Source organism: Podarcis bocagei (genome assembly GCF_964188305.1).
Source record: "Podarcis bocagei genome assembly, chromosome: 5".
In the NCBI taxonomy this organism is placed as follows: domain Eukaryota; kingdom Metazoa; phylum Chordata; class Lepidosauria; order Squamata; family Lacertidae; genus Podarcis; species Podarcis bocagei.
This window is the reverse complement of record NC_138129.1, coordinates 11,890,329-11,911,888: the sequence shown is the minus strand read 5'-3', so window position 1 is coordinate 11,911,888 and position 21,560 is coordinate 11,890,329. Positions and strand designations below refer to the sequence as shown.

Genomic DNA, 21,560 nt, shown 5'->3' with positions numbered 1-21,560 from the left:
GCAATTGCAGAGGGAGAGAACCCGTGGATAATTCTTAACAGTGCATAACCATCTGACCAGCCACAGAAATGGACGTTTACTATGCCTCTACAAGCCTTTCAGGGTTGGCCCTACCACTTGGCAGAGTGAGGCAGCCATTTGGGGATGTCATTAAACGTCTTCACAGAGCTCATGGTTCAAGCTATGGAACTCGCTAGCACATAATGTAGTAATTGCCACAATCGGGATGGATTACACAAATCTGTCGTGGGTGAGAGTGAGACCATCGATGGCTACCAGCCATGATGACTTCGACACTGCAAATTGCACGCCTCTCTGAATGCCAGTTTGTGGGAATTCCAGGTGTGGAGAGTGCCTTCGTGCTTGCAAGCCTTGCATTGGCATCTGGCTGCCCACTGCGAGAATGTGGGCAAATCGATTCCAGATGCGCTTGCAGCTGGGAGGAATCTGGCTTTCGAGCAAGAGCACAAATGCACCTTGAGAACACATGTCCTGTTTGACTGCTGGACATATTGTCATTTTGCTATTTCATGTTGATTGATTGCATCAAAATATATATACATATATATATAGTTTTGTATTACTGTGCCATTCACCACTTTGAGAGCCTTTGGATCAAAACGGGTTATGTAAACAAACCATCACATGACCAAACAGCCTGCGGATGCTGGCCTCATCCTGCAGAGCTCTTAACATTCCTGAGAAAGGCAATACGTTGCATTGTTTACTTATTATTATATATTTTTACTGTCAGGGACGTGGGGGGGGCGGGTTAACCCTGGAGCTTTTTTGGCCTCGGTCACTGAGGGCACCATTTGCAAATACTGCTGCTCTTTAGCCAAGACAGCACAAACATTTTTGGGTGGGCCATACTATAAAGCCCTTTATTCAAAAACAAAAGGAGGAACAACCACAGCGTCGAAGTTTTACTCCTCTATCCGATAACTGACGGGCGCTCGTTTTATAACGTGCGCGTGAGGGAGGAACAGGCCGCCCGTCACGTGACGCCAGAGCCGCGCGCCCCACCCACCCTGCGCGTTCCCCTCCCATTTCCCTCCCTCTGACCTTCTCCGCCCTCACCGCCTTCTCCTCCACCCCCCCCCCGTTTCCCTCTCGAGCCGTCCGGCGCGCGCGCGCGCATTGCCAAGTGCGCTTGCGCGGCTCCGCCCTTCACTCACCCCTCCCCACCTCCGCGCACCCTCTTTTTTCCTCTCTCTCACCCCTCCCCTCACGCTGCCCGCTTGCCTCGCGCGCGCGCGCCCCTCTCCCCCAATCGCCGCCTTGCCTCCGGGGCTATAAAAGGAGCGGCCGGCCGGGGTTTCCTTCCTCAGTCCGCCGCAGCGGCGAGTGGCTCGGGCGTAGCTGAGAAGAGGAATTGAGAAAGAGAGAGAGAGAAAAAAAAGAGGTCGAGCTGCGGTAAACAATAAAGACGACGACGACGACGCCGTGCTAACTCGAGCCTGGCTGCTGGGCCTTGGCTAAGGCAGCCGGTCTTGCGAGCGAGAGTGCTGGTCCCTGGCGGGGTGTCGGCCCGGCCGCCCTCAAGCCCAGACTTCTCCCGCGCCTGCCCTGCGGCGCTCCCCCCACCGAGGCCCGCGGCCGCCCAGCCCGGCGACGCCATGAGCTCGGGGACGCCGTACATCGGGAGCAAAATCAGCCTCATCTCCAAGGCGCAGATCCGCTACGAGGGCATCCTCTACACCATCGACACCGACAACTCCACCGTCGCCTTGGCCAAGGGTGGGTAGGGGGCCGACGAAGACCCCCCCCTAACAAGCGGGGGGGGCGAGCGCGCGTGCCCGTGTGCGCGTGAGGGAAAGAAGGAATAAAAGGGGGTTTGGGGTGGGTTGGGGGGGCGCCAGGAGAGGCGGTGGGTGGGGCCCCCATCCTCTTGCTCTTCTCTCCCCCCCCCCAAGGAGAGAAGCGGGTCCGACGTCGGAAAAGTCGCGTTACCTCGAATTCCTTTCTTTTTCCCTTCCCCCCTCCCTCCCTTCCTCCTCCCTCCTCCAGCGTTTTCCTTTCTTTCATTTGCAGGGGGTGCGGTTTGATGTCTGCCTTCGGCGGGGGAAAGGAGGGAGGCAGCTGAGGTTTAAAGGGGGCGTGTGCCTCCCAAATAGTCCTAATTTGTTTGCTCGGCGGTGGGGTTTTTTAAAAAAAATGGGAGAGGGGAAAGAAAAACAGCAACCCAGAAAAACATGGCTACTCATAGATGGAGGAGCTGCTGCTGTTGCTGCTGCTCTTGAAATTGAGGTTGAAGGGCCTGGTGGGAAGCTGGAAGGAGAGGTAGGCATTGGGGTGGAGAGCAACGCTTCGGCCTCCTTTGCAAACAGTCTTTGCTTCTTTCCCTCCCCATTCGCCCCCCCCCCCGTCTCCCCACGGAGAGGCTGTAAATGGCTTGCTTGCAGTACTGCCTTTTCTTTTCGTGCAAACCCCGTGGTGCTAAAAGAGAAAAGAATGCAGAGTTGATATTTATATACTTTGCCATTAGTGGGGAAGATTGCAAATTGCAAGCCAGACAGCGCGGGGGTGGTGGATGTCTGGACAAGGGAAGAGGGTGCCTTAATCATGAGGGCCTTGGGGGTTTTTCGTTTCTTTTTAAACTGTGTGTCTGTGTGTGTGCATGTTTCCCAGGCTCTTGGCTAGACTTGTGCCTAGGTAGCAAAAGGGTCCCCTTGCATGCTGCATGCTTTGTTCTTTAATACAAGTAAGGAATATAATCTTGGGCTACCTGCATCTTCTACCCCTATAGGACAGCCTTTCTCAACCTTGGGACTACATCTCCCATCATCCCCAGCTAGAAGGGACCAGTGGTCAGGGATGATGGGGTTTGTAGTCCAACAATATCTGGAGACTTAAGGTTGAGAAAGTCTGTTCTATAAAAACAGCTTTTGTAGATGCTGCAACTCCTTACGACACACTTCCTACCTCTTGCTGTTTCTCACAGAAGAGTAGGCGAGCTTCTTAATTCTACTTGCATAGGCGTCCTGCTGACTTTGAAGAGAAAGATGAACAAACTGGAGGCCTTAAGTTGCATACTCTCTGAATGACTTTGGCTGCTGCCTTTTTCCAGTCTTGCAAGCTCACTTTATGGGAAGCAGCTGTGGTGTGGAAAATTTTCTCTTCCTATATTTTTCTGTGGAAAATTTCCCCATGGTTAAAAATGTGGTGCTTTGTGAGAATAGATAAGAGAAATTTGATGCCAGCTACATTGCACAGTTTCAGTGTTGTGAAACTTCATCAGGAAGCAGGGCCAGTTTGGGGAAAAAATCCATGTGCAATACCCATTCTCATGTTCTGGTTATCTGTAAACTGCTGGAAGGAAAGAGACAAAGCAAAAGTACACATCATCTAAGCATGTTTAAACTGATTCAGATTGGTTTCGGGCATGGGTTAATCAGGAGTGAACATTTTATGGAAAACCCACATTACCAGGAGAATGTGTTCTGCAGCCTTTGTAGCTTCTATATGTAGGTTTTGTTATTGTTTAGTCATGTCCGACTCTTTGTGACCCCATGGACCAGAGCACGCCAGGCACTCCTGTCTTCCACTGCCTCCTGCAGTTTGGTCAAAGTGGACTTACTCTGGAAAAGTGTGCCTCAAAATCCAGGTCTCTGAGGGTACGCTTGGGAAAAGATGGTCTTTGCAGCTTCATTTCATCCACTTTGGTCTCTGGATCATCATTTTCTCTTCCCGTCCTATCTTGTCGTTTTTCAAGACTTTGCATGAATAGCTGAGAGTAGAAATGAGAATGTCTAGTCTCCTGTAAAATGCCAAGTATGTAAGGGCACTACTCTATTCACCTGGAGGCCCTCATGTCTTTGACTTGGGGAAGATACGTGGGTCATATTTTCTTTCTCACCTCACTACTTTTGAGAGCCAGGGAAATGTCTCCATGTTTCCCCTTCACTTAATGGGTTGGGGTGCCCCTTCTAAGCTTTAATAGCATGGGCCTGGAAAGCTTCTCTGGGGGCTTTGCCTTGATAATGATGAAAGTGACCTAGGTTCCTGCAGCTGATGTCTGAGGGGCTGCTTTGCCTCCTATCCATCATTTTGTTGTGTTATTTTCAATTTCTCCAGCTTTTGGAATCTGTAAATGGAAAAGGGGATTGTAGGTTGTTGCAGGTGATTGGCACACTAGGTGGCACGGGCATTTAGCTTTTGGGTCATGCCTTGGGGTGGCCCCAGCTTCATCCCTTTTCTTTCTTGGTAAGAGACAGTTATACCACGTTGAAGACAGCTTTTCTCATAGCAAGGTCTCTGAAAGCCTTTCTTCTCACAAAGGGAATTCCCTTCCTCCCTGCTTATTCCATTTTGTTTGGAGGCTTCACCCCTTGATTTTTTCTTTTCTTTTCCCAACACCTGTAAAGAAAACGGGTTTGTTCGTTCCTTGCATTTGTTTGGGCTTAGAACATCTTGGAGGCCAGTGCTGGGCTGTCCACATCTTTCATAACGCATGGTATTCTCTGGAACATGATGTAGAAGTTATTGCTAAAATTGTGTGCAACTGACAAGTGTTGGGGGGGGGGGCTGATTCTACCCTGATTCTGCTGAGATGGTTAGTTGTGACCTGACTACAAACTGCCCAAGTCTCTAGGTTGAGGAAACAAGAAGGCAGGCCTTGTAGATGGGCAGAATTGCATGTGTTCTGTTATGGCCTTGCCCCTTCATAGTCAGCTCCTGATATGTTTCTCTGCTGCTAGAGCCGAAGAAGAGAGCTTGACAAACCTGGCTGGGATGTGCAGGGTTTAATAGCTGGGTACCTGGCTGCACTGGGGGGGGGGGGGACGGACAGTGAGCTGCATGTATACTCCATTCTACTTCAATTCCCCACCAGCTTCTTGGAGCAATGTATTCTCTTAATTAAAGAAATATGGTAGACCAGATGTTAGCCTTATGTTTTCTTGTCCAAGGCTAAGAAATCCCTTGTGTGTCTTAATACTAAAGCCCAGCAGCCAAGCAACAGGAGTATTTGGGGGAAGGGAAAATAAACTTTTTTTAGTGTAGCTTATCTGATACCTGATCTTGCTATGCTTGATTCAGGAGGGAGATGGCTGTCTGCAGCAGCCAGCCATTGTTCTCTTGTATAGCTTTGTATGCTGTCTGGCTTCCCTTACCTTGCAGGCAGTTTGAATGAAGCCCCACCTCCTTCAGCCTGTATGTCTGTCTCCTTTAAAGGTCCTCCATCCTGCTGTCTTGCACTGCTCCTGCCTCTTGCATCAGCCCACATAAAGTGTGATTGAGGACTGATTCTGCGTTCTTTATAGATTTGATATGCACTCAATTGTGAACTGCTGTCTTCTGCGTTTAGCTAAATATCAGGCTCTGTCTCCTCTCCAGTTCCCTAGTATAGGATTAATACTCTTATGTGCATCTTGTTGAAACAGTAGCTGGCTGAAGCAGAGTCCTAGTCCCTCAGATCTGTTTATCAAAAGCAATATGTTTCTGAATTAATAACACTTCGATTGACAGTAAGCAGTTGTGTTTTGAACCTGAACTTAAACTAGATTTTCTGAATTCCTTCTTGGTTTTAATTTAAGCCAGAATTCCTACTTGGTTTTAATTTAAGCCAGTCTCATGGTGATAAAGAAACCATACATCCTAGGTAGTGTCTAGTTTAGGTCAGCAACTCATTTTTTTTGCAAGAACATATTTTGAATATTGCATGGAATGAAGGTCAAGCAATTTGGATTCACCTGAATATTCTTCTGCAGAGACAGGCAAAGGGCTCTTTAATATTTTCCTCTGCTGCTTGACCAGCAACAGATTCTTTGACTTGAAGCAGTGGATTTCCACACACCACCACAAATCTAGGCAAATGGAAACGAAGAAGTAAGGTGCTTAAGGAGAGAACTTGTGTCAAAAGTGTCTTGCAGTTAACACTGGACTACGTTAAAAGAAAATCTATACTCCTTTCTCTGCTTGCTAGTCTGGAAAAAGAAGCTCATGTGCTTAACAGAGGAGGGGCAGGCTGGATTTAGCTCCCCACTTCCTGTGCCATCAATTGTCTGTTCTTAATCTTTACATAGCAGGACCACAGCTTAGTAGTAATAGTAGAGCACTCACTTTTTTATGCGTAGGACACCCCGTTCAATCCTTAGTATCTCCAGTTAAAAGGATCAGGCAGCAGATGATAGGGAAAATCTGTCTGAGGCTCTGAAGATCTGGCAGAGTAGACAACACTGAGCTAGATGGACAAATAATCTGATCTGGCATAAGGCAGCTTCCGATGTCCCTAGGTAGGCTTATCCTGGGCAACCTTTGCATTGTATTTTGGACATACCACGTTCACAACTTTCCATTGCGAAAATGCACCGCTTCTGCAGCACCAAGAAGTGTCTACAGATAATCCACAGCAGTGTTGCTGGCCACCACCTTCTGCTTCAAAAAGTCCTCAATATTGCCTACCTATGGTCAAGAAATCTTGGCTGGCTTTGTTAGCCTACTAAAATGTTAATTTGAATGACTGCCTACTGCCCAAGAGGGGGAGAACTGTGTCTTCCGGCATCAATGCTGAGCTAAAGTGCAACAAGTGAGCCTATGCCTTTCTCCGCAGCTTAGAAGAGAGATGGGAGCTTATATCCCTATTGCGCTAAGACTCAAACAGCAAGAAGTGTTGGAAGTATCCATCAGTAAGCACATTTCAGTAAGGGCACATTTCATTTCTCTGTGCTTTTGAAGAAAACATGTAGGAGGGTGTCCACGTGCTGCTTCACACACAGAAGGCGCAGTGTCAGAAATCCCCCAGACATGTTTTGTGACTCTCGTGGGTCCAATTTAAGACCATGTGGAGATCTCTGTACGCCAGGTTGGCAATTGACATTGCTGGCCCCTTCAGCTTTCTAAAGCAGGTAAGCAGAAGAGCTTATTTACTGCAGTTAAATCCTGGGCTTTTCTCCAAGGAGTACATGGTTCACACCCCACCCCCCCAGTTAATTCCATAACGACCCTCTGAGGTAGGTTAGGAGGCTGCAACTGTGAGCTTCATGACTGTGGAGATTTGAACTCTGATCTCACAGGTCCTACTCTGACACACTAACCACTACAATACATTAGCTTCCTAGAGTATGTCTGCTATGGGACAGCTATATCAATCAAGTAGATCAATAAATACGGGGAAAGCAAAATGTCACTTAGATATGGATCTGAAATATTTTCCTTGAAGCTTGAATTTGTTCTGGATTGTTTCATTTGTTGTTTTAATGTGTTGTAAGCAGCTTTGAGATGATACAAATAATTATTATTCCATGTGGCAGGGGGAAATGGCGCATTGACCTTCCATTGTGGCAGCCGTAACCTAGGTTAAAGGTGCCATTTGGTGATTAGATTGTATATCTGAGTTTCTAGCACTGAGAAACAGAGCAACACAACACTTGGCAGAACAAAACATACTTACCAATATAAGTTGGTGTGAATATATGGATCCTTGATATCAACATAATCCCTTGAACAGACTTAATTTTGGGCCTACACAAATACAGCATTTCTTGACCTATACTTACGGTAGTAAAGAAATTTTATACTTCACATATGCCCCTCCTCATATTTTTAATTCCTATATCAATAATACCATTGGCAGCTGGCAGAGAATTATGCACCAACATTTTGTCATATTTTTATCTTGTTGTTTCTTCAAGAAGCTCAGAATGGTGCTGACTTTTATTATCTTCAAAAAAACAAACAAAAAACCCTGTGACATCCACTGTGTTGTGTGTGACCAGCCCTAGGTCACCCAGTGAACTTCATGGTTGAGAGAAGATTAAACTCATGCTGTTTTAGCTGGTCATAGAAGCCTAAAATTGTAGAGTTGGAAGGGACAGTGAGTGTCGTCTAGTCCAACCCCCTGCAATGCAGGAATCTCGACTAAAGCATCCATGATAAATGGCCATCCAATTTCTGCTTAAAAACCTCCATTGAAGGAAAGTCTTCCATCTTCCAAGGGAGTCCGTTCCACTGTCAAGCAGCTCATACCATCAGAATGTTCTTCCTGATGTTTGGTTGGAATCACCTGGTATCTTGGAAGACATTAGTTTGGGTTCTGCCCTCTGGAACAGGAGAAAACAAGCATGCTCCATGTGACAGCCCTTTAGATATTTGAAGATGGTTATCATATCCTGTCTCCTGTTCAAGCTGAACATACCCATTCCTCATAAGACCCTTCATCATCTTGGTAGTGCTCTCCTCTGCACAAGTTCTAGCTTGTCAGTATCCTTAAATTGTGGAGCCCAGAACTGGACACAGTGTGGTCCGACCAAGAAAGAAGAGAGCAGGACTAAGTTCTGGTACTTCCCTTGATCTGAAGCTGCCTAGAATAACATTAGATTCCCCCCCCCCTGCCATATCACACTGTGCTCTTAAGGGTTTTCAGCTTCCTGCTCAGTCGCATAGTTCCTTGGTTTACGTCAAAGGCTGTGTCCGGCAATATCATTTGTATCCACAAGAATCAGAAAGAAGAGGTTATGGTCGGTGGGCTTTATAAGACTTGGCAACTTCGGTCACATGAATCTTTGCACCTGGAGGACAGGACACCTCCTGTGACGTCCTGTTTCCTCCGCACACTGCTGCCTCTGTCCTCTGCAGTATGGAGCCACTTACTACCACCACAGGTCTCTACCTACTCTGGGGAGTGGCAGGAATTGTTCTGTATGCTGTACCTTCCACAGCCACCTTGGTGTAATCTGAGTTCTGCAACTGCTATCCTTGCTCTTCTGGCCCAGAATCTGTCCGAGGTGAGGGCATGGAATCAATTTTGCAGCTCCAGTGGCACAGCATGACTCCTAACAAGTCCTGCTTCTGTGTGACATGTTCCTCCAGGTGTTTGTCTCCTGCAGTGCACAATCTTCCTCCTCTCTGGGGGCACCCCATCTGTGTCGCTGTTCCATGACGGTCTACTCTGCTCTAAGCTTGCACTTGCTGCAAGTGTAATTATTTTGCACATTCTCGAGCAGGAAGACAAACATGGCAGGTCGCTGCAGCAGCTTCTCCACTGCCCATGTCTCTTGGTCCTACAGACAGCGCAATACTGCACTCTGGGCCATCCTCACAAACAACCCTCTTTACAAGTCCTTGTCAGGAGCTCCCAGAGGCTGCAGCCAGCTAAATACAAAAGTTTTCCCCTAATAGTTTGGAGCTTTTATTGTCGGCAACACAGCTACCTTTACTTGTTTTCTCTGATTGAATCATTTTAGTCCTTGCTGCGGTTGCTACTGTGCTGCCTTGTTCTCTGATCACCAGTAGCCAAGCAAAACACACCTCTTCTATCTCTAAGGCTCTAGTCTCAGTTCTCAGCTCTGCCTGCTATCTGCAGCCAAGGATATAGAAACCAAGCTCTCACTGTCTCCCAAAGAAGGGATTCTTTCTCAGTAAGTTGAAGTGGGAAGAAGACTGCCCAGTATTGGCTTAGTTAGAAGACTTGTGCATAGTTCTGGATGGTATAGTGAGGAGTATCATGAACATGTAAATAGAGCTATGACAGCCTTAATCCTGTTCGCAGCATCATATTTATGTAAATGGGAAGCCTGCCAATAGCTGCATCGGAAGCTTAACACAACTATCTGGAAAATGCTGAATTTATTCAGCTCACTCCAACATAAATGTAACTGATCTGTAAAAGGGAAACTTGGTACTATTAAAACATGTGTAAAACATTATTGGTTGGGTTCACAAATGTGTTCATGCAACAACCCTCTGGCATTTTTGAAGGTCTGGTTTGAGGACAACTGTTCTAGAGAAACTGTTCTTTCTCTTGGCTGCTTGGGAGACTCCCTTTAAAAAATTATCCTTTGCTTCCTTTAAATCATTGTGACCTGGTGGACTTACCAACACAACTTTTTATATTTCTGTGCCCTTTCTGCTGAGATGGGAGAGGCTTGAATTTAAGGGAGAATGAAGTGATAGATGTCTTGTACGATGCTGTTAATGCTTTCTGCCCCCCCCCCTTCTCTCCTGCCTCTTAACTGAGCTTCCTTTTAACCCTGTGCTATGGTCTCATTACTGCTCTACAAATTACTGGGGAACCCAAATCCTGTGCGTTGAAATGTGGACTCAATTTGACTAAATTGCTGAGCCAGACTTGCTTATACAAAGCAAACACAATGGGGTTATATAATAATTTATTATTTATACCCCGCCCATCTGGTTGAGTTTTCCAGCCACTCTGGGCGGTTCCCAATCGAGTGTTAAAAACAATACAGCATTAAATATTAAAAACGTCCCGAAACAGGGCTGCCTTCAGGTGTCTTTTAAAAATAGGCTAGCTGCTTATTTCCTTGACATCTGAACGGAGGGCGTTCCACAGGGTGGGCTACTGAGAAGGCCCTCTGTCTGGTTCCCTGTAACCGTCTTGCAATGAGGTAACCACCAGAACGCCCTCGGCGCTGAACGATGGGGGTGGAGATGCTCCTTCAGGTATACATGGCTGGGGAACCTGTGGCCTTTCAGAAGTTCGTGGGCTGCTGTCCTGGCCATTGACTAGTCTGCTTGGAGCTGTTGGGAGCCTGCAAACATCTGAAGGTTCCCCATCTGTGTTCTAGAACCTTGACAAATGTTGTTGTCCTTGATACTAAAGACTGATCTCCTTTCCAGTATTTCCAAGTGATTCATATTTTAGAAAGCTAACAAATACACAATGAATTAAAATGAAAATGTTGTTTAAGATTGGGTGGCTGTATGTAGGCAATGAAAGGTCTTCCTCCCAGAGCTTGAGAAAGAGAACTGTCATTGTCCAGGAGAGGTTGTAGATCTCTGATGATGCGTTTTACTGTTTTAACTTGGGAGCTGTATGTGATGACTAGAGGTGTTCTGTTATTTTCTTTTTTGGGTCTGTCTTGTCCTGGACAATGACAGTTCTCTTTCTCAAGCTCTGGGAGGAAGACCTTTCATTGCCTACAGACAGCCACCCAATCTTAAACAACTCCTAACCCACAATAATACTACAACCAGACTTAACACGGACACTGGCACCAGAGCCTGCAATAAACCCAGATGCCAACTTTGCTGCCACATACACCCGGACAACACCATTACTGGCCCCAACAACATCACACATACCATCTCGGGACTATTTAATTGCTCATCGTCTAACATTGTGTATGCCATCAAATGCCAATAGTGTCCTTCAGCTCTCTATATTGGACAAACAGGCCAAACCTTACGCCAAAGAATAAACGGACATAAATCTGACATCAAGAATCACAAAACAGAGAAACCAGTAGGAGAACACTTCAATCTCCCAGGACATTCTATACAAGATCTCAAAGTAGCTGTTTTACTACAAAGGAATTTCAGAAATAGACTGGAAAGAGAAGCTGCTGAATTGCAACTCATTACCAAACTTAAAACCATGGAGAGACCTGGTCTGAACAGAGACATTGGATTCTTATCTCATTATACATGACTAAGCCATTTCTCACCTTCTCACCCCTTGCCTTTTCCTGTAAGACCTATTGCAGTCGTTAAGAGTCGTCAACAGGCTCATCTCAGCTATCTGCCAATCTCCCATTCCCACCACCCTTCTGAGTAATACCCCTCCCCACCTTCTCACTATATAGAAGGATCTGGCAACTTCTGTTTCAGTGTATCTGAAGAAGTGTGCATGCACACGAAAGCTCATACCAAGAACTAACTTAGTTGGTCTTTAAGGTGCTACTGGAAGGATTTTTTTTATTTTGACTATGGCAGACCAACACGGCTACCTATCTGTAACTGGAACAATGAATTAACAATCAATAGATAGGATTCAAAGTAATAAAATGCCTCATCAGGATTAAAAGGCCTGGGGGGGATGTCTTTGCCAGGAGTGAAAAAGATACTAATAAAGAGTGGGTATTGGAGGAATAGTAGTTGCATATTCAGAGGACTTCCATCCATTCCTCTGTAATAGTTTTGCAACAGCCAGTTTGTAGTCCTGCTTTATAGTGCAGTGCAAACAAGGGGGAGTCAGGAGGTGGTTTTCAGCATCAGTCACCACAAGTACCAAGAGCTGCTTGCACTGGAATTGTTGAAGGGAAGAGAGCTTGCCCCTTGGACAAATTAGGATGTAGCAGGCAAGGTCAGAACAGACGTCCCAGCTCCAGTCCTCAGAATTGTAGTTCAAGCAGATCAGGGGAGACCCTGCTATCAAATGCGTTTCATAAAGACAGTATAAAATGGCCTGTTGTCTTCCAAGTATTAACATTAGTACTTTTTCTTTAATGTTCAAAGTGCGCTCTTTTGGAACTGAAGATCGTCCCACAGACCGTCCTGCCCCTCCAAGGGAAGAAGTTTATGAATATATCATCTTTCGAGGTAGTGATATTAAAGATATCACTGTATGTGAGCCTCCAAAAGCGCAGCATAATCTCCCCCAGGATCCTGCTATTGTCCAGGTAAGTTATTTCATCTGAAACGCCAGTGGTGGCTTCATCCAGCAGTTGAGCTTGGCCCCCCTTGTGTCTCTTAATTGAATTATCACTATTGGAGGTTTTTTTACATTTCCCTCTGGCCTTGCTGCCCACTGTCCCTCCTCTCCCAACCCACTTTGTGTGCATCTATAACTGAGGATTACAGTTCATGCATTTGAAGTGGGACTCTCATCCACAAAATCTTATTATGCCATAATATTTTTTAGTCTTTAAGATGTCACAAGATTGTTCTGTTTGTTTGGCAAAACAGACAAGCAAGACAGCCCCTCTGTTTACCATTTCTTAGATTCCAGTTAGGCTATTCCCCCTATATTAAGAGTGTTTGTTCCTTTGTGAGTGCTAGCTCTCACCCCCCCCCCCAAAAAAAAGGTATGATAGGGTAGCAATCAATTCTGTTCCATCCCCACCCTTGTCCGGCTTTGTTTGCTGACAACCTGTGCATTGTACCTGTTAACCTACAAGGACCTGTGCTATTTTGTAGTAGTGATGTTAAACATTCTGAATGTTAAAAAACAACTGTGCTGGCATTGAATATTTTTCTACCTCCTGTCCGTCTTCATTTTGCAGCCTTTAACTTTATGCACTCCCCAGGGAGGTTCGCCTGGTGCCTTCATTATACACTTTTAGGCACCAGGCAAAAACATTCCTCTTTAACCAGGCCTTTGGTTGATTGACACCCAATGCCCTTTTAATATTTTTCTTGTTTGTGGGTGTGGGGTAGGGGGATTATTGTTGTTTTTGTTTACATTTATGTATTTTGTTTTGTTTTTTCATATTGTGTTTTCATCCTGTCAGCCTGTGACCTGTGGGTATAGGGTGGTGTACAAATTTAATAAACAATATGGTGTTCTCTCATTTTGTAGTCTTCTCTGAGCTCTGCCTCAGCACCCTCCTTTCAGCCACACGTGCCTTACAGTCCCTTCCGAGGTATGCCGCCCTACAGCCAGCTTGCTGCCAGCTCTTTAATTAGCCAGCAGTATGCAGCTTCCCTTGGTTTAGGTGAGTACTGTAACAATAAACTGATATGTCTGCCTGGGCTGTACCACTCCAGATTGCAGCTGGAGATTCACAGGGAATGCTGTTCAGTTTCCAGAATGGGGGAGGCTTCTGTATTGATTGGAGAGAGAAGAGGCTCTGAATGTTTTTGTTTTGTTTTTCTTCCCGTTGGGAAGAATTCCATCACGTGAGTCTCCTCCTGCTGTCTAAAGTGGACAGCCCAGACATTTGTTTACCACCTGCAGTGAGAGCTAAACTGAAGACGTATATTGTGTGTATTCCTCAGTTGTTAAAAGCACGTCTTTTCAGCAGCCCATGTCTTATTGGAATTAAGCTTGATTTCTTTGCTTTAGCTGCTGACTAGAAACAAGCTAGCTTTGTGAATTGAATCTTGTAGGAGTCCTCCACCTTGGGAAAGGCCGCTCATTCTGTGGTGCAACAGACCGAACCTGGATCAGAGCTGATACCTTTGGACTAATCCCAGCTCATTCATAAACTCCTTGTGATTCCTCAGCTGTAAAATGAGAGTAAGGGTGTCATCTGATCACAGCGAGTGAGAAGAAACTGTACCGGGTTTTAAGAACGCTTAACTATATATTTTTTTTCAGCAGTTAAGTTTCCAGCTTAACTGCTTTCCATTTATCAGCTGAAAATTGGAGAGGAGGAATCCAAGGCAGTATGTTTGGACAGTTGCTTCCATTTTAGGTGCTTATTAGCAATGTAGGTTATTTAAAGGCATTGATAGGCTGATTCCTAAGTTGTGTGATGCAGAATGTTCTTCTGGTACCAATATCTGTTTTGTTCCTGGTTAAATTCTCCCCAGTCTCAAAACTGTAATAACACACACAGATCTTGAGCCATCTTTCTTTCCCAACTCACCTGGATAACTCCTAGTGCCTTGTGTCTTATTGGTATCCCTCTTTGCTTTGTCTTTTCCCCTCCTGTCTTTCTTTTAGAGAAACTGGTAAGCCCTCCAGCATCAGCAGCTGCTTCCAGTCCTAGCACTTCTTCGTCTCCTCAGCCAGTTTCAGAGCCTGACTTGTCATCAGAGCCACACCTGCTGTCTTCTAAGGGTAACAGCAGCTTGAGGATTCCAAGTATTTGGAAGAACTGCATGGTGTTTTCAAAACCATTTTGTCTTTTAACCCCCCCTTCTTGCTCCTGAACAGAGTTAACCTCAGCAAGGATTACAGCAGTAGTCTTTCTGAAAACCTTGGTGCATTTGCTTCTGCTCCAGGTATTTGATTGGTGGACGAAAAGGAGCTTGAGTTCTGGGTAGTGTTTTAAATGTTGAGGCAGAACTAGCTAGAGGGAAGGCAGCTAGTGGCGTAGGAGAAATCCAGTGAAATGTGGGGACCAGGAAGCAAGGAGGCTGGACAGTGATCACTAGTTAAGTTCAGAAACCCTTCTTTGAAGGCTACACCATGGAGCTTCCGGAAGAGTGCCTGCAGAACTATGATGATCAGAAACGACAATGCAAATTGAAGTTCAAGGAATTGAACCTGTAAGCCTAGAATACTGACGGCTTATAGGACATGCATGACACCAAGCTGTTGTATAGCGGAATGTCTTGTCTGTGGATGACTGGCTGGCCTTGGATAAGATTTGGGCTACTCTTGTGGCCTTTTAAAATGTGTTGGTTTAGAGATTCTGGTTTGAGATTGTGCTACAAATATCGGATGCCAAGGTTTCACAAGAGGAGAGGAGAAGTAACTGCTTGGGGGGTGGGGAGAGGGTGCCTGCTGAGAATGGGACAATGTTCAAAACTGCATGAAGGAATTTCTACTCAAATTTCTACAGTAAAATTTGCCTGTGAGGGCTGCGTTGCATGTTATGCTTTGTGTGGCTACTAAGCTGTTCTCTTGCATGTGTCTTGTCCGTGGCTGTGCATTGTCTGTCCAGCTTGAGAACATAATTGACGCTTGCTAGGCAGGTTGCATTACCTTGGCATGAATTAACTTGGGGTTTTTTTAGAACAGAGGTCTAAGGCTCTGCAAATGTCTCTCTTGGCTGCAAATCTAATCAAAACTGCTTTTCTGAATCAAGGATTCTGGGGAAGCTTATAGGGGGCTTGAGACTTAACAGTAGAAGCCGTCTGAATATCGTGCATCATACATTCAGGGGGATAGTGAGTTGTGACAGGTTTGTTGCAATATTTCCACATGGAGGTAAGTTGTAGTTGGCGCCATCAGATTTTCCTCTGGTGATGTTCGAGTTTGCTTTTTAAGGGCTCTTCAATTAATGGTACACATTGTCCCTTGGCTGCTTTAGCAAGAGGTTCAAATCTGCATTCTTAATAAAAACAATTTGGTCAAACTGCGCTGAGACTAAACTTTACACTGAAGTGTTTGGGTTGCGTTTTGGTGGCAATTTACCGTGCCTTGTTGCTTTTAGTTACAGCATGATCTAGCCCCTAAATGCCATTGTAGTGCAAAGCTAAATATGCACAAGGGACAGTGCTGGAACATTTAATCTCAATTCTGGGAGGCAAGAGGGTGAGCTTTGTACGTTGGAACAACAGGACTATACAATCATCAACAAAAAAGAAAATTCTGCACCCAAACTACTATGTGTGCTTTTTAGTTCAAGAATGAAGGCTTTCAAAAGATTTTCACATTTTTGAGACAAACTTTGGTTTCCACTATTGTTTTATGAGATTTTCTCACTGTTAAGAGGTTTAAGTGGTGAGATGGAGTAACGAGTTTAGTACCTGTGGAGTGGCAGAGTTGTGCCACATGTCTGCTAGCTAACGAAACTCCTGCTGAATTTCTTTCCCCGTCCCCCGCCCTGCAAAGGTTCCAGACTTCACTGTGTCTGTCAACTTGGTTTCAAGCTATGTTAACACGGGTGAGACATTGGGAGCCATTTTCAGAAACAGGGATTTAGTGGAGACCCAAATACTTTATTGGAAATATACAAACTGCCTAAACATTTTCTTACAGTCAAGCGGTACATAAATTTTGCTAGATAAGTAAATAAATAAATAAAAACTCTACTCACGGTTCGTCTCTCTTCTATACCATGAACAGCCATATTCTGCGCCTTAACCAAATAGTTCTTGTGAATTTGCTACTACCGGGTAGCAGCGTGCCTTTGCGAGGGGAAAAGCCTGTTTAAGTTAGTACTTTTCAGAGCAATGTGAGGTCCAAGGCACATGGGGAAGTGAAGGGCTGATAGGCCGCAGAAACCACGCAGGTGTGCTAGTTTGCTATGGATTATTGGCTACTAAGTACCTCTTTGAAATGTGTGCTTATGCATGAGGATCAGAACATGTGTAAACCATGTGGCTATGTAGAAGGCTAACATCTGTGATAATGCATGCAATTTAAACTAGTTGAACACTCCTGGTTGACACCGAGGGTGGGACATTTTGGACCTGTGGCCAATCGCTACCTTCCAGGCCTTGGGGCTCTTACCCAGGCCTTATCCCTCATTGGCCCTGTTCCACACCCTCCTTGAGCGTTCTTGCTTGGCTGGAATGGGCCCTTGAACTCGGATAATTTATGTAGCTTGCTTGTCTCAATGGAGAGGTGTGTTTGTGTAGAAACTAGTTTATAGTACAAGGTAAAAGTTACATTTTTCACTTCATCCTGTGAGTACTCTCACTAAACATTTGCCTAGATTTCTGTCTGGGGCCATCTTGTTCAACCTGATAGCTGTCAGTTTGAATGCTTCTCAGTGGTGAATCTGACTTCCCAACATCAGTTAAAAGAAAATTTAGATTCTATATGTATTTTATTTCTATGCTATTACTCTCATTTCCCGGACTGGATTAAAACCAAGCCGCCATCTCTCCTGAACATAGTCTCAAATGCAGGAAATGTATTCTAGGTGAAGTCCCTTTTCAGCAGAACTATCTGTTCCAAACTCTTTTGGCAGGATGTGAGACTAGTTCCAGTTCAGAACCACCACCGTGAATCCTGACAATTCCTTGGTTTCCCCACAGGAGCTGCTTTTCCATCAGTTCATTCAGTGCGCAAAAGTCCCATGGTGGAGCAGGCTGTTCAGACGGGCCCCATTGAAAACTTGAATCCCAAAAAAGCTCCTCCAATCAAAGTCATTCCGGCGGTCCAGCGGAACATGCGCCAGATTCCACAAAGTAACAAGACAAGTGGTACAGAAATGCTTTCTTTCAGAAATATGTCAGCACTGTTAAAATCAGGTCTGAAGTCTGCTTCAGCTAACATCTGCTGATACCGTTCAGCTTGTTGGTTTATATTGTTGAGTTGAATAGACTTTCCTATTTTGCCTTAGATACAGTTGAGCCAGCGCCTGTTCAAATGCAAGGGCAAGTGAATGATGAGAATAGAAGGCCTCAGAGGAGGAGATCAGGTATGTTACCTGACTGTAGATTTTTTCCACACTGAATTGCCTTCCTGTGTGTTACTTCTGTATGTGTAAGATTGGGCAGAAGAACATGGATTAATGCACCACTGATTCTAGAGGACTAGAACAAAATGGCATTTGATAATGTCATGTCTAGAAAGGAAAGCATGTGGGTAACTGGCAAATCACATCTTTGACCCACAAGACCCTGAGGTTTGTCTAGTTAACATGACTTAAGCAATCCAAAGCACAGACCATCGTCAGTCCATTTGAAAATGTCAAAATCCAAGTTGAAATTTCTTGAGTTATGAGCCAATTAGTATGCCTGAATGGCTACTCTAACTTCCAGTTACTTGAAAACTTCACAATAGCAGTTCAGTAGCAAAAGGTCTCACTGTGTTACAGCTTTAATTGAGAAGGGGCCTGAATTGTTGAATCCTAGAAGTTCATGAATGGGTAAATTCAAATACTGGGTGTTCTGGTGCTACACACCAGTATTACACTCATAGGCATTCAAGTAGCAAATAGCCAGAGCAGCTGGGCTGCTATAATTATCTCCACAACAGAAGTATAATGACAGGTGTAGCATCACTCCATGGTCACATGCAAGGAACCTGGCCTGTCTAGAGCCACGGAAACTCAAGTTAGGAAGTATTCTTCTACTTCTTTTCAGGAAACAGGAGAACCAGGAATCGCTCCCGAGGGCAGAATCGACCCACTACCGTGAAAGAGAATACAATAAAGTTTGAGGGCGACTTTGACTTTGAAACTGCAAATGCGCAATTCAACCGAGAAGAGCTGGACAAAGAATTCAAGAAGAAGCTCAATTTTAAAGGTTTGCAAGTTCGCTAATGTGTGTTCTTGTTGTGATCTGGATGCCAGTTCCTCCAGAAATGGGTGAAGGGCTGAGGACAAATGGCAACGTGGCTTGTTCATTGCGCACGAATGTGTTTTTCCAGATGAGAAAGTTGAGGCAGGAGAAGAAAAGGGGGAGCCTGCTGTGGCTGCTGAGAATTGCGATGGCAATGCAGATGAAGAACTCCTAGGGCCCAACTGCTACTATGACAAATCCAAGTCTTTCTTTGACAACATCTCATCAGAACTGAAACAAAGGTTAGTTACTCAGGGATCTTAGAACCTCCGCTTTATAGATTCATTGGCTTTCTAATCATAGTCATCAGAAGTCCACGGTTCTGTTCATTTGGGCATCCCTTCCCCCACCCTCCCTGGTCAGGGAGCTTGTGCTATATCAGCTTGTGAAGTTGATCTGAGGCTGAATGTTCAAAATCATCATCGTTATCATATTGAAGAGTAAATTGGTACTCTGTCCTTAACTGTGCACATCATTCAAGGGAACGGTTTGCAACACCATCTTGGGAAAAACATGTACAGTGGTACCTCGGGTTAAGTACTTAATTCGTTCTGGAGGTCCGTTCTTAACCTGAAACTGTTCTTAACCTGAAGCACCACTTTAGCTAATGGGGCCTCCCGCTGCTGCCACACCGCCAGAGCACAATTTCTGTTCTCATCCTGAAGCAAAGTTCTTAACCCGAGGTACTATTTCTGGGTTAGCGGAGTCTGTAACTGGAAGTGTATGTAACCCGAGGTACCACTGTATTATGATTGGGAAAACTGGTCCTTTGTTCCTTAGTTCAAGGCGTACAACGTGGGCCGAAGAACGGAAGCTCAACACAGAGACGTTTGGTGTGTCTGGGCGGTTTCTCCGTGGCCGCAGCTTTCGTGGGGGATTTCGTGGCGGAAGGGGGTCTGGAGCTGTGCGGCGAAGTCAGGCTCCTCCCAGAGTGGGCACTGGAAGAGTGTGAACCTTGCAGGCAAGCTGTAAAATTAAATTATCTTTGATTCTGGGTCTGGAGTGCTTTGGGGCATTCTCTGTATCAAGTAAATCAAATTGTCTACCCGGTAAAATGAATTTGTCCATCGGAACCAGCCAGTTCAGGATCTTCATGGCAGTGAAACTCAGGAAACTGTTTCTGTAGAGCTGTTCTGGCTCAGCTCTTGGAGTTAAGGGAAGCGTGACATAGAAGCAGCTCTCTGCTGTCTATGTTTCTATCCTAGAGAACGAGGTTGGGAGGCAATAGGGAAAATGTTCTCATGGAAATGTAAAATGCCTGTTTTTCTTTCTGTTGTCCAGGTTCTCAAGCGTGTTATGTTACGATGTGTACATAGGAAGGAGGTAACAAGCAGACCTGCTGCACTTAAAACATGGGTGAATGGAGTGATATGTCCACAAGCTTGTACTCCTGACGGCACTGCTGCTTCTGTGTCAAAGCAGGATTGGCGCACTGGAGCAACTTGGACAAAGATGCGTGCTCACTAACCACCTTTACCAGGAGTCTCTTCTTTTTGTTCTTTAAGGTAGCACAAGGAACTTGTGCTGCTTCTAGGTTCCAAAGGCTGCTATAGCTGAACACACAGAACACCTAATCTGTTCCCTGAAGGAGATGAGACAATTCTAAATTCTTCAAAAAGCGAACCAAAGCTTGTTTGAAACCAGCAACCTCTTAATCTGTGGAACAAAGATTCTGCTGGTCTCCTTCCTTCTGTTGTTTCTGATTTCTTTTGTCTTTTCACCATTCACCCTCCAGGTTGAAACAGATCATTTTGATGTCTAGAAACGAGTTGTAGTGCAACAAGTTGTATGTAATGCGGTGATGGGAATTGTCGCTGATCATGTATCTGTAATTCTGGGTTCACCACGTAAATGTATAGTTTCTATGGGGAACTGTACAACAAATTTTCTTGAGGTGCTGGTCACCCCTCCTGTAGGAATGCTAAGCAACTAAGCTGGCCAATGGCAAGTGCCGTTCTCCAGCCCCCCCCCCCCAATATTAGCCTCCTCCTCCCATGCTGCAGTGAAGCTTTCTCCATGTGAGGAAGGCTACACATTATGGGATACCCATGCAGCAACTCTTAAAGGAGATTTGAGATTTTACCCCACCCTTACTTAAAGGGGGGAAAAAAAGTTTAAGCTTTTGGTTAATAGTCCTTTTCTTGGAGAAAGAGCAATACATGCTTTGTATTCTTGGAACATGAGTAGGACTTCGAATCCTCAAAATGGGGAAGGGGAACCTAAATGGAACTTAGGAAACCAGCATGTTCCAAGTCCGCCAACCAATTCCCTCTTTCCCAAACTCTGTAAATAGTTCAGGTCTTTTTTTGTTTTTAAAAAGAATTTTTTTGGGGGGTTGAAAGGTGGGTAAGGAGGGATTATAAACTCTTGCATGAAAGTGGGTTAAGCCTGTAGTAAGAGGCATGTGTCCCTTTTTGTTAGCTATAGGAATGTTTTGTTAAAAGGCCTCTTTTGGGTGCCATTTATTCTCTCCCACCCTGTTTCATGGCTAGCTTTTTCAGTTCCTCCCTAGGTCATGCATTCACTTACGTTATAAAAGCTTGGGTTTATTTTGTAGGCCTTTATCATGGGCTGCTTTATGGAGTCATGTAAATTGTAATTACAAATAAACATGTAAATGTTTAATCCTCGTTTTGTTGGCTAACAGTTTTCTGCAAGGTTTTTGCTTCTAATGGAAACGTCATCAGTGTGTCTTGACAGTACTAGCAAAGCTTGCTAACCATGGATGAGAGCTGGCTTCATACCAACCCAAAGTAATGATGTTCAGGTTTAAGCAGCTGTTGAATTTAAGAAGCTGAGAGGAATAGAGAAGTTGGTAGAGTGGGCCATTGGGGACGTTGCAGCACGCCCCATTTCTAGGAACATAGCTCCCCTCCTGGTGAGAGAATGTGGGACATGGGGGAAGGAGAATGTCGGAGAAAGAGGGAAATGATGCCTTAGGAGGGACCCATTCCTTGGATGATGACCCA

The 21,560-nt window shown here is 45.1% G+C and overlaps 1 protein-coding gene across 3 annotated transcripts; it reads left to right on the top strand.

The window, feature by feature from the left end:
* Window positions 1-1,245: 1,245 nt before the first annotated feature.
* Window positions 1,246-21,216, top strand: LSM14B (LSM family member 14B). 3 transcript variants are annotated; one of them, XM_081195154.1, is made up of 10 exons: window positions 1,250-1,740; window positions 12,199-12,362; window positions 13,262-13,397; window positions 14,351-14,467; window positions 17,341-17,508; window positions 17,649-17,726; window positions 18,394-18,555; window positions 18,680-18,833; window positions 19,372-19,552; window positions 19,873-21,216. In XM_081195154.1, exons 1-9 carry the CDS (start codon window positions 1,620-1,622, stop codon window positions 19,541-19,543), a joined length of 1,272 nt encoding a protein of 423 aa, XP_081051280.1. In that variant the 5' UTR covers window positions 1,250-1,619; the 3' UTR covers window positions 19,544-19,552; window positions 19,873-21,216. The 3 variants fall into 3 exon arrangements, with proteins under 3 accessions (XP_081051281.1, XP_081051282.1, XP_081051280.1); XM_081195155.1 differs by lacking the exon at window positions 17,649-17,726 and having other exon boundaries at window positions 1,246-1,740; XM_081195156.1 differs by lacking the exon at window positions 14,351-14,467 and having other exon boundaries at window positions 1,249-1,740.
* Window positions 21,217-21,560: the final 344 nt, after the last annotated feature.

What these genes read in the sequence shown, in the direction of transcription:
- LSM14B (XM_081195154.1), top strand. Translation starts at nt 1,620, where the DNA reads ATGAGCTCGGGGACGCCGTACATCGGGAGCAAAATCAGCCTCATCTCC. An exon ending in TGCAGCTTCCCTTGGTTTAG is followed by an intron (nt 13,398 to 14,350) that starts GTGAGTACTGTA and finishes TCTTTCTTTTAG; the next exon opens with AGAAACTGGTAAGCCCTCCA. An exon ending in ACACCTGCTGTCTTCTAAGG is followed by an intron (nt 14,468 to 17,340) that starts GTAACAGCAGCT and finishes GTTTCCCCACAG; the next exon opens with GAGCTGCTTTTCCATCAGTT.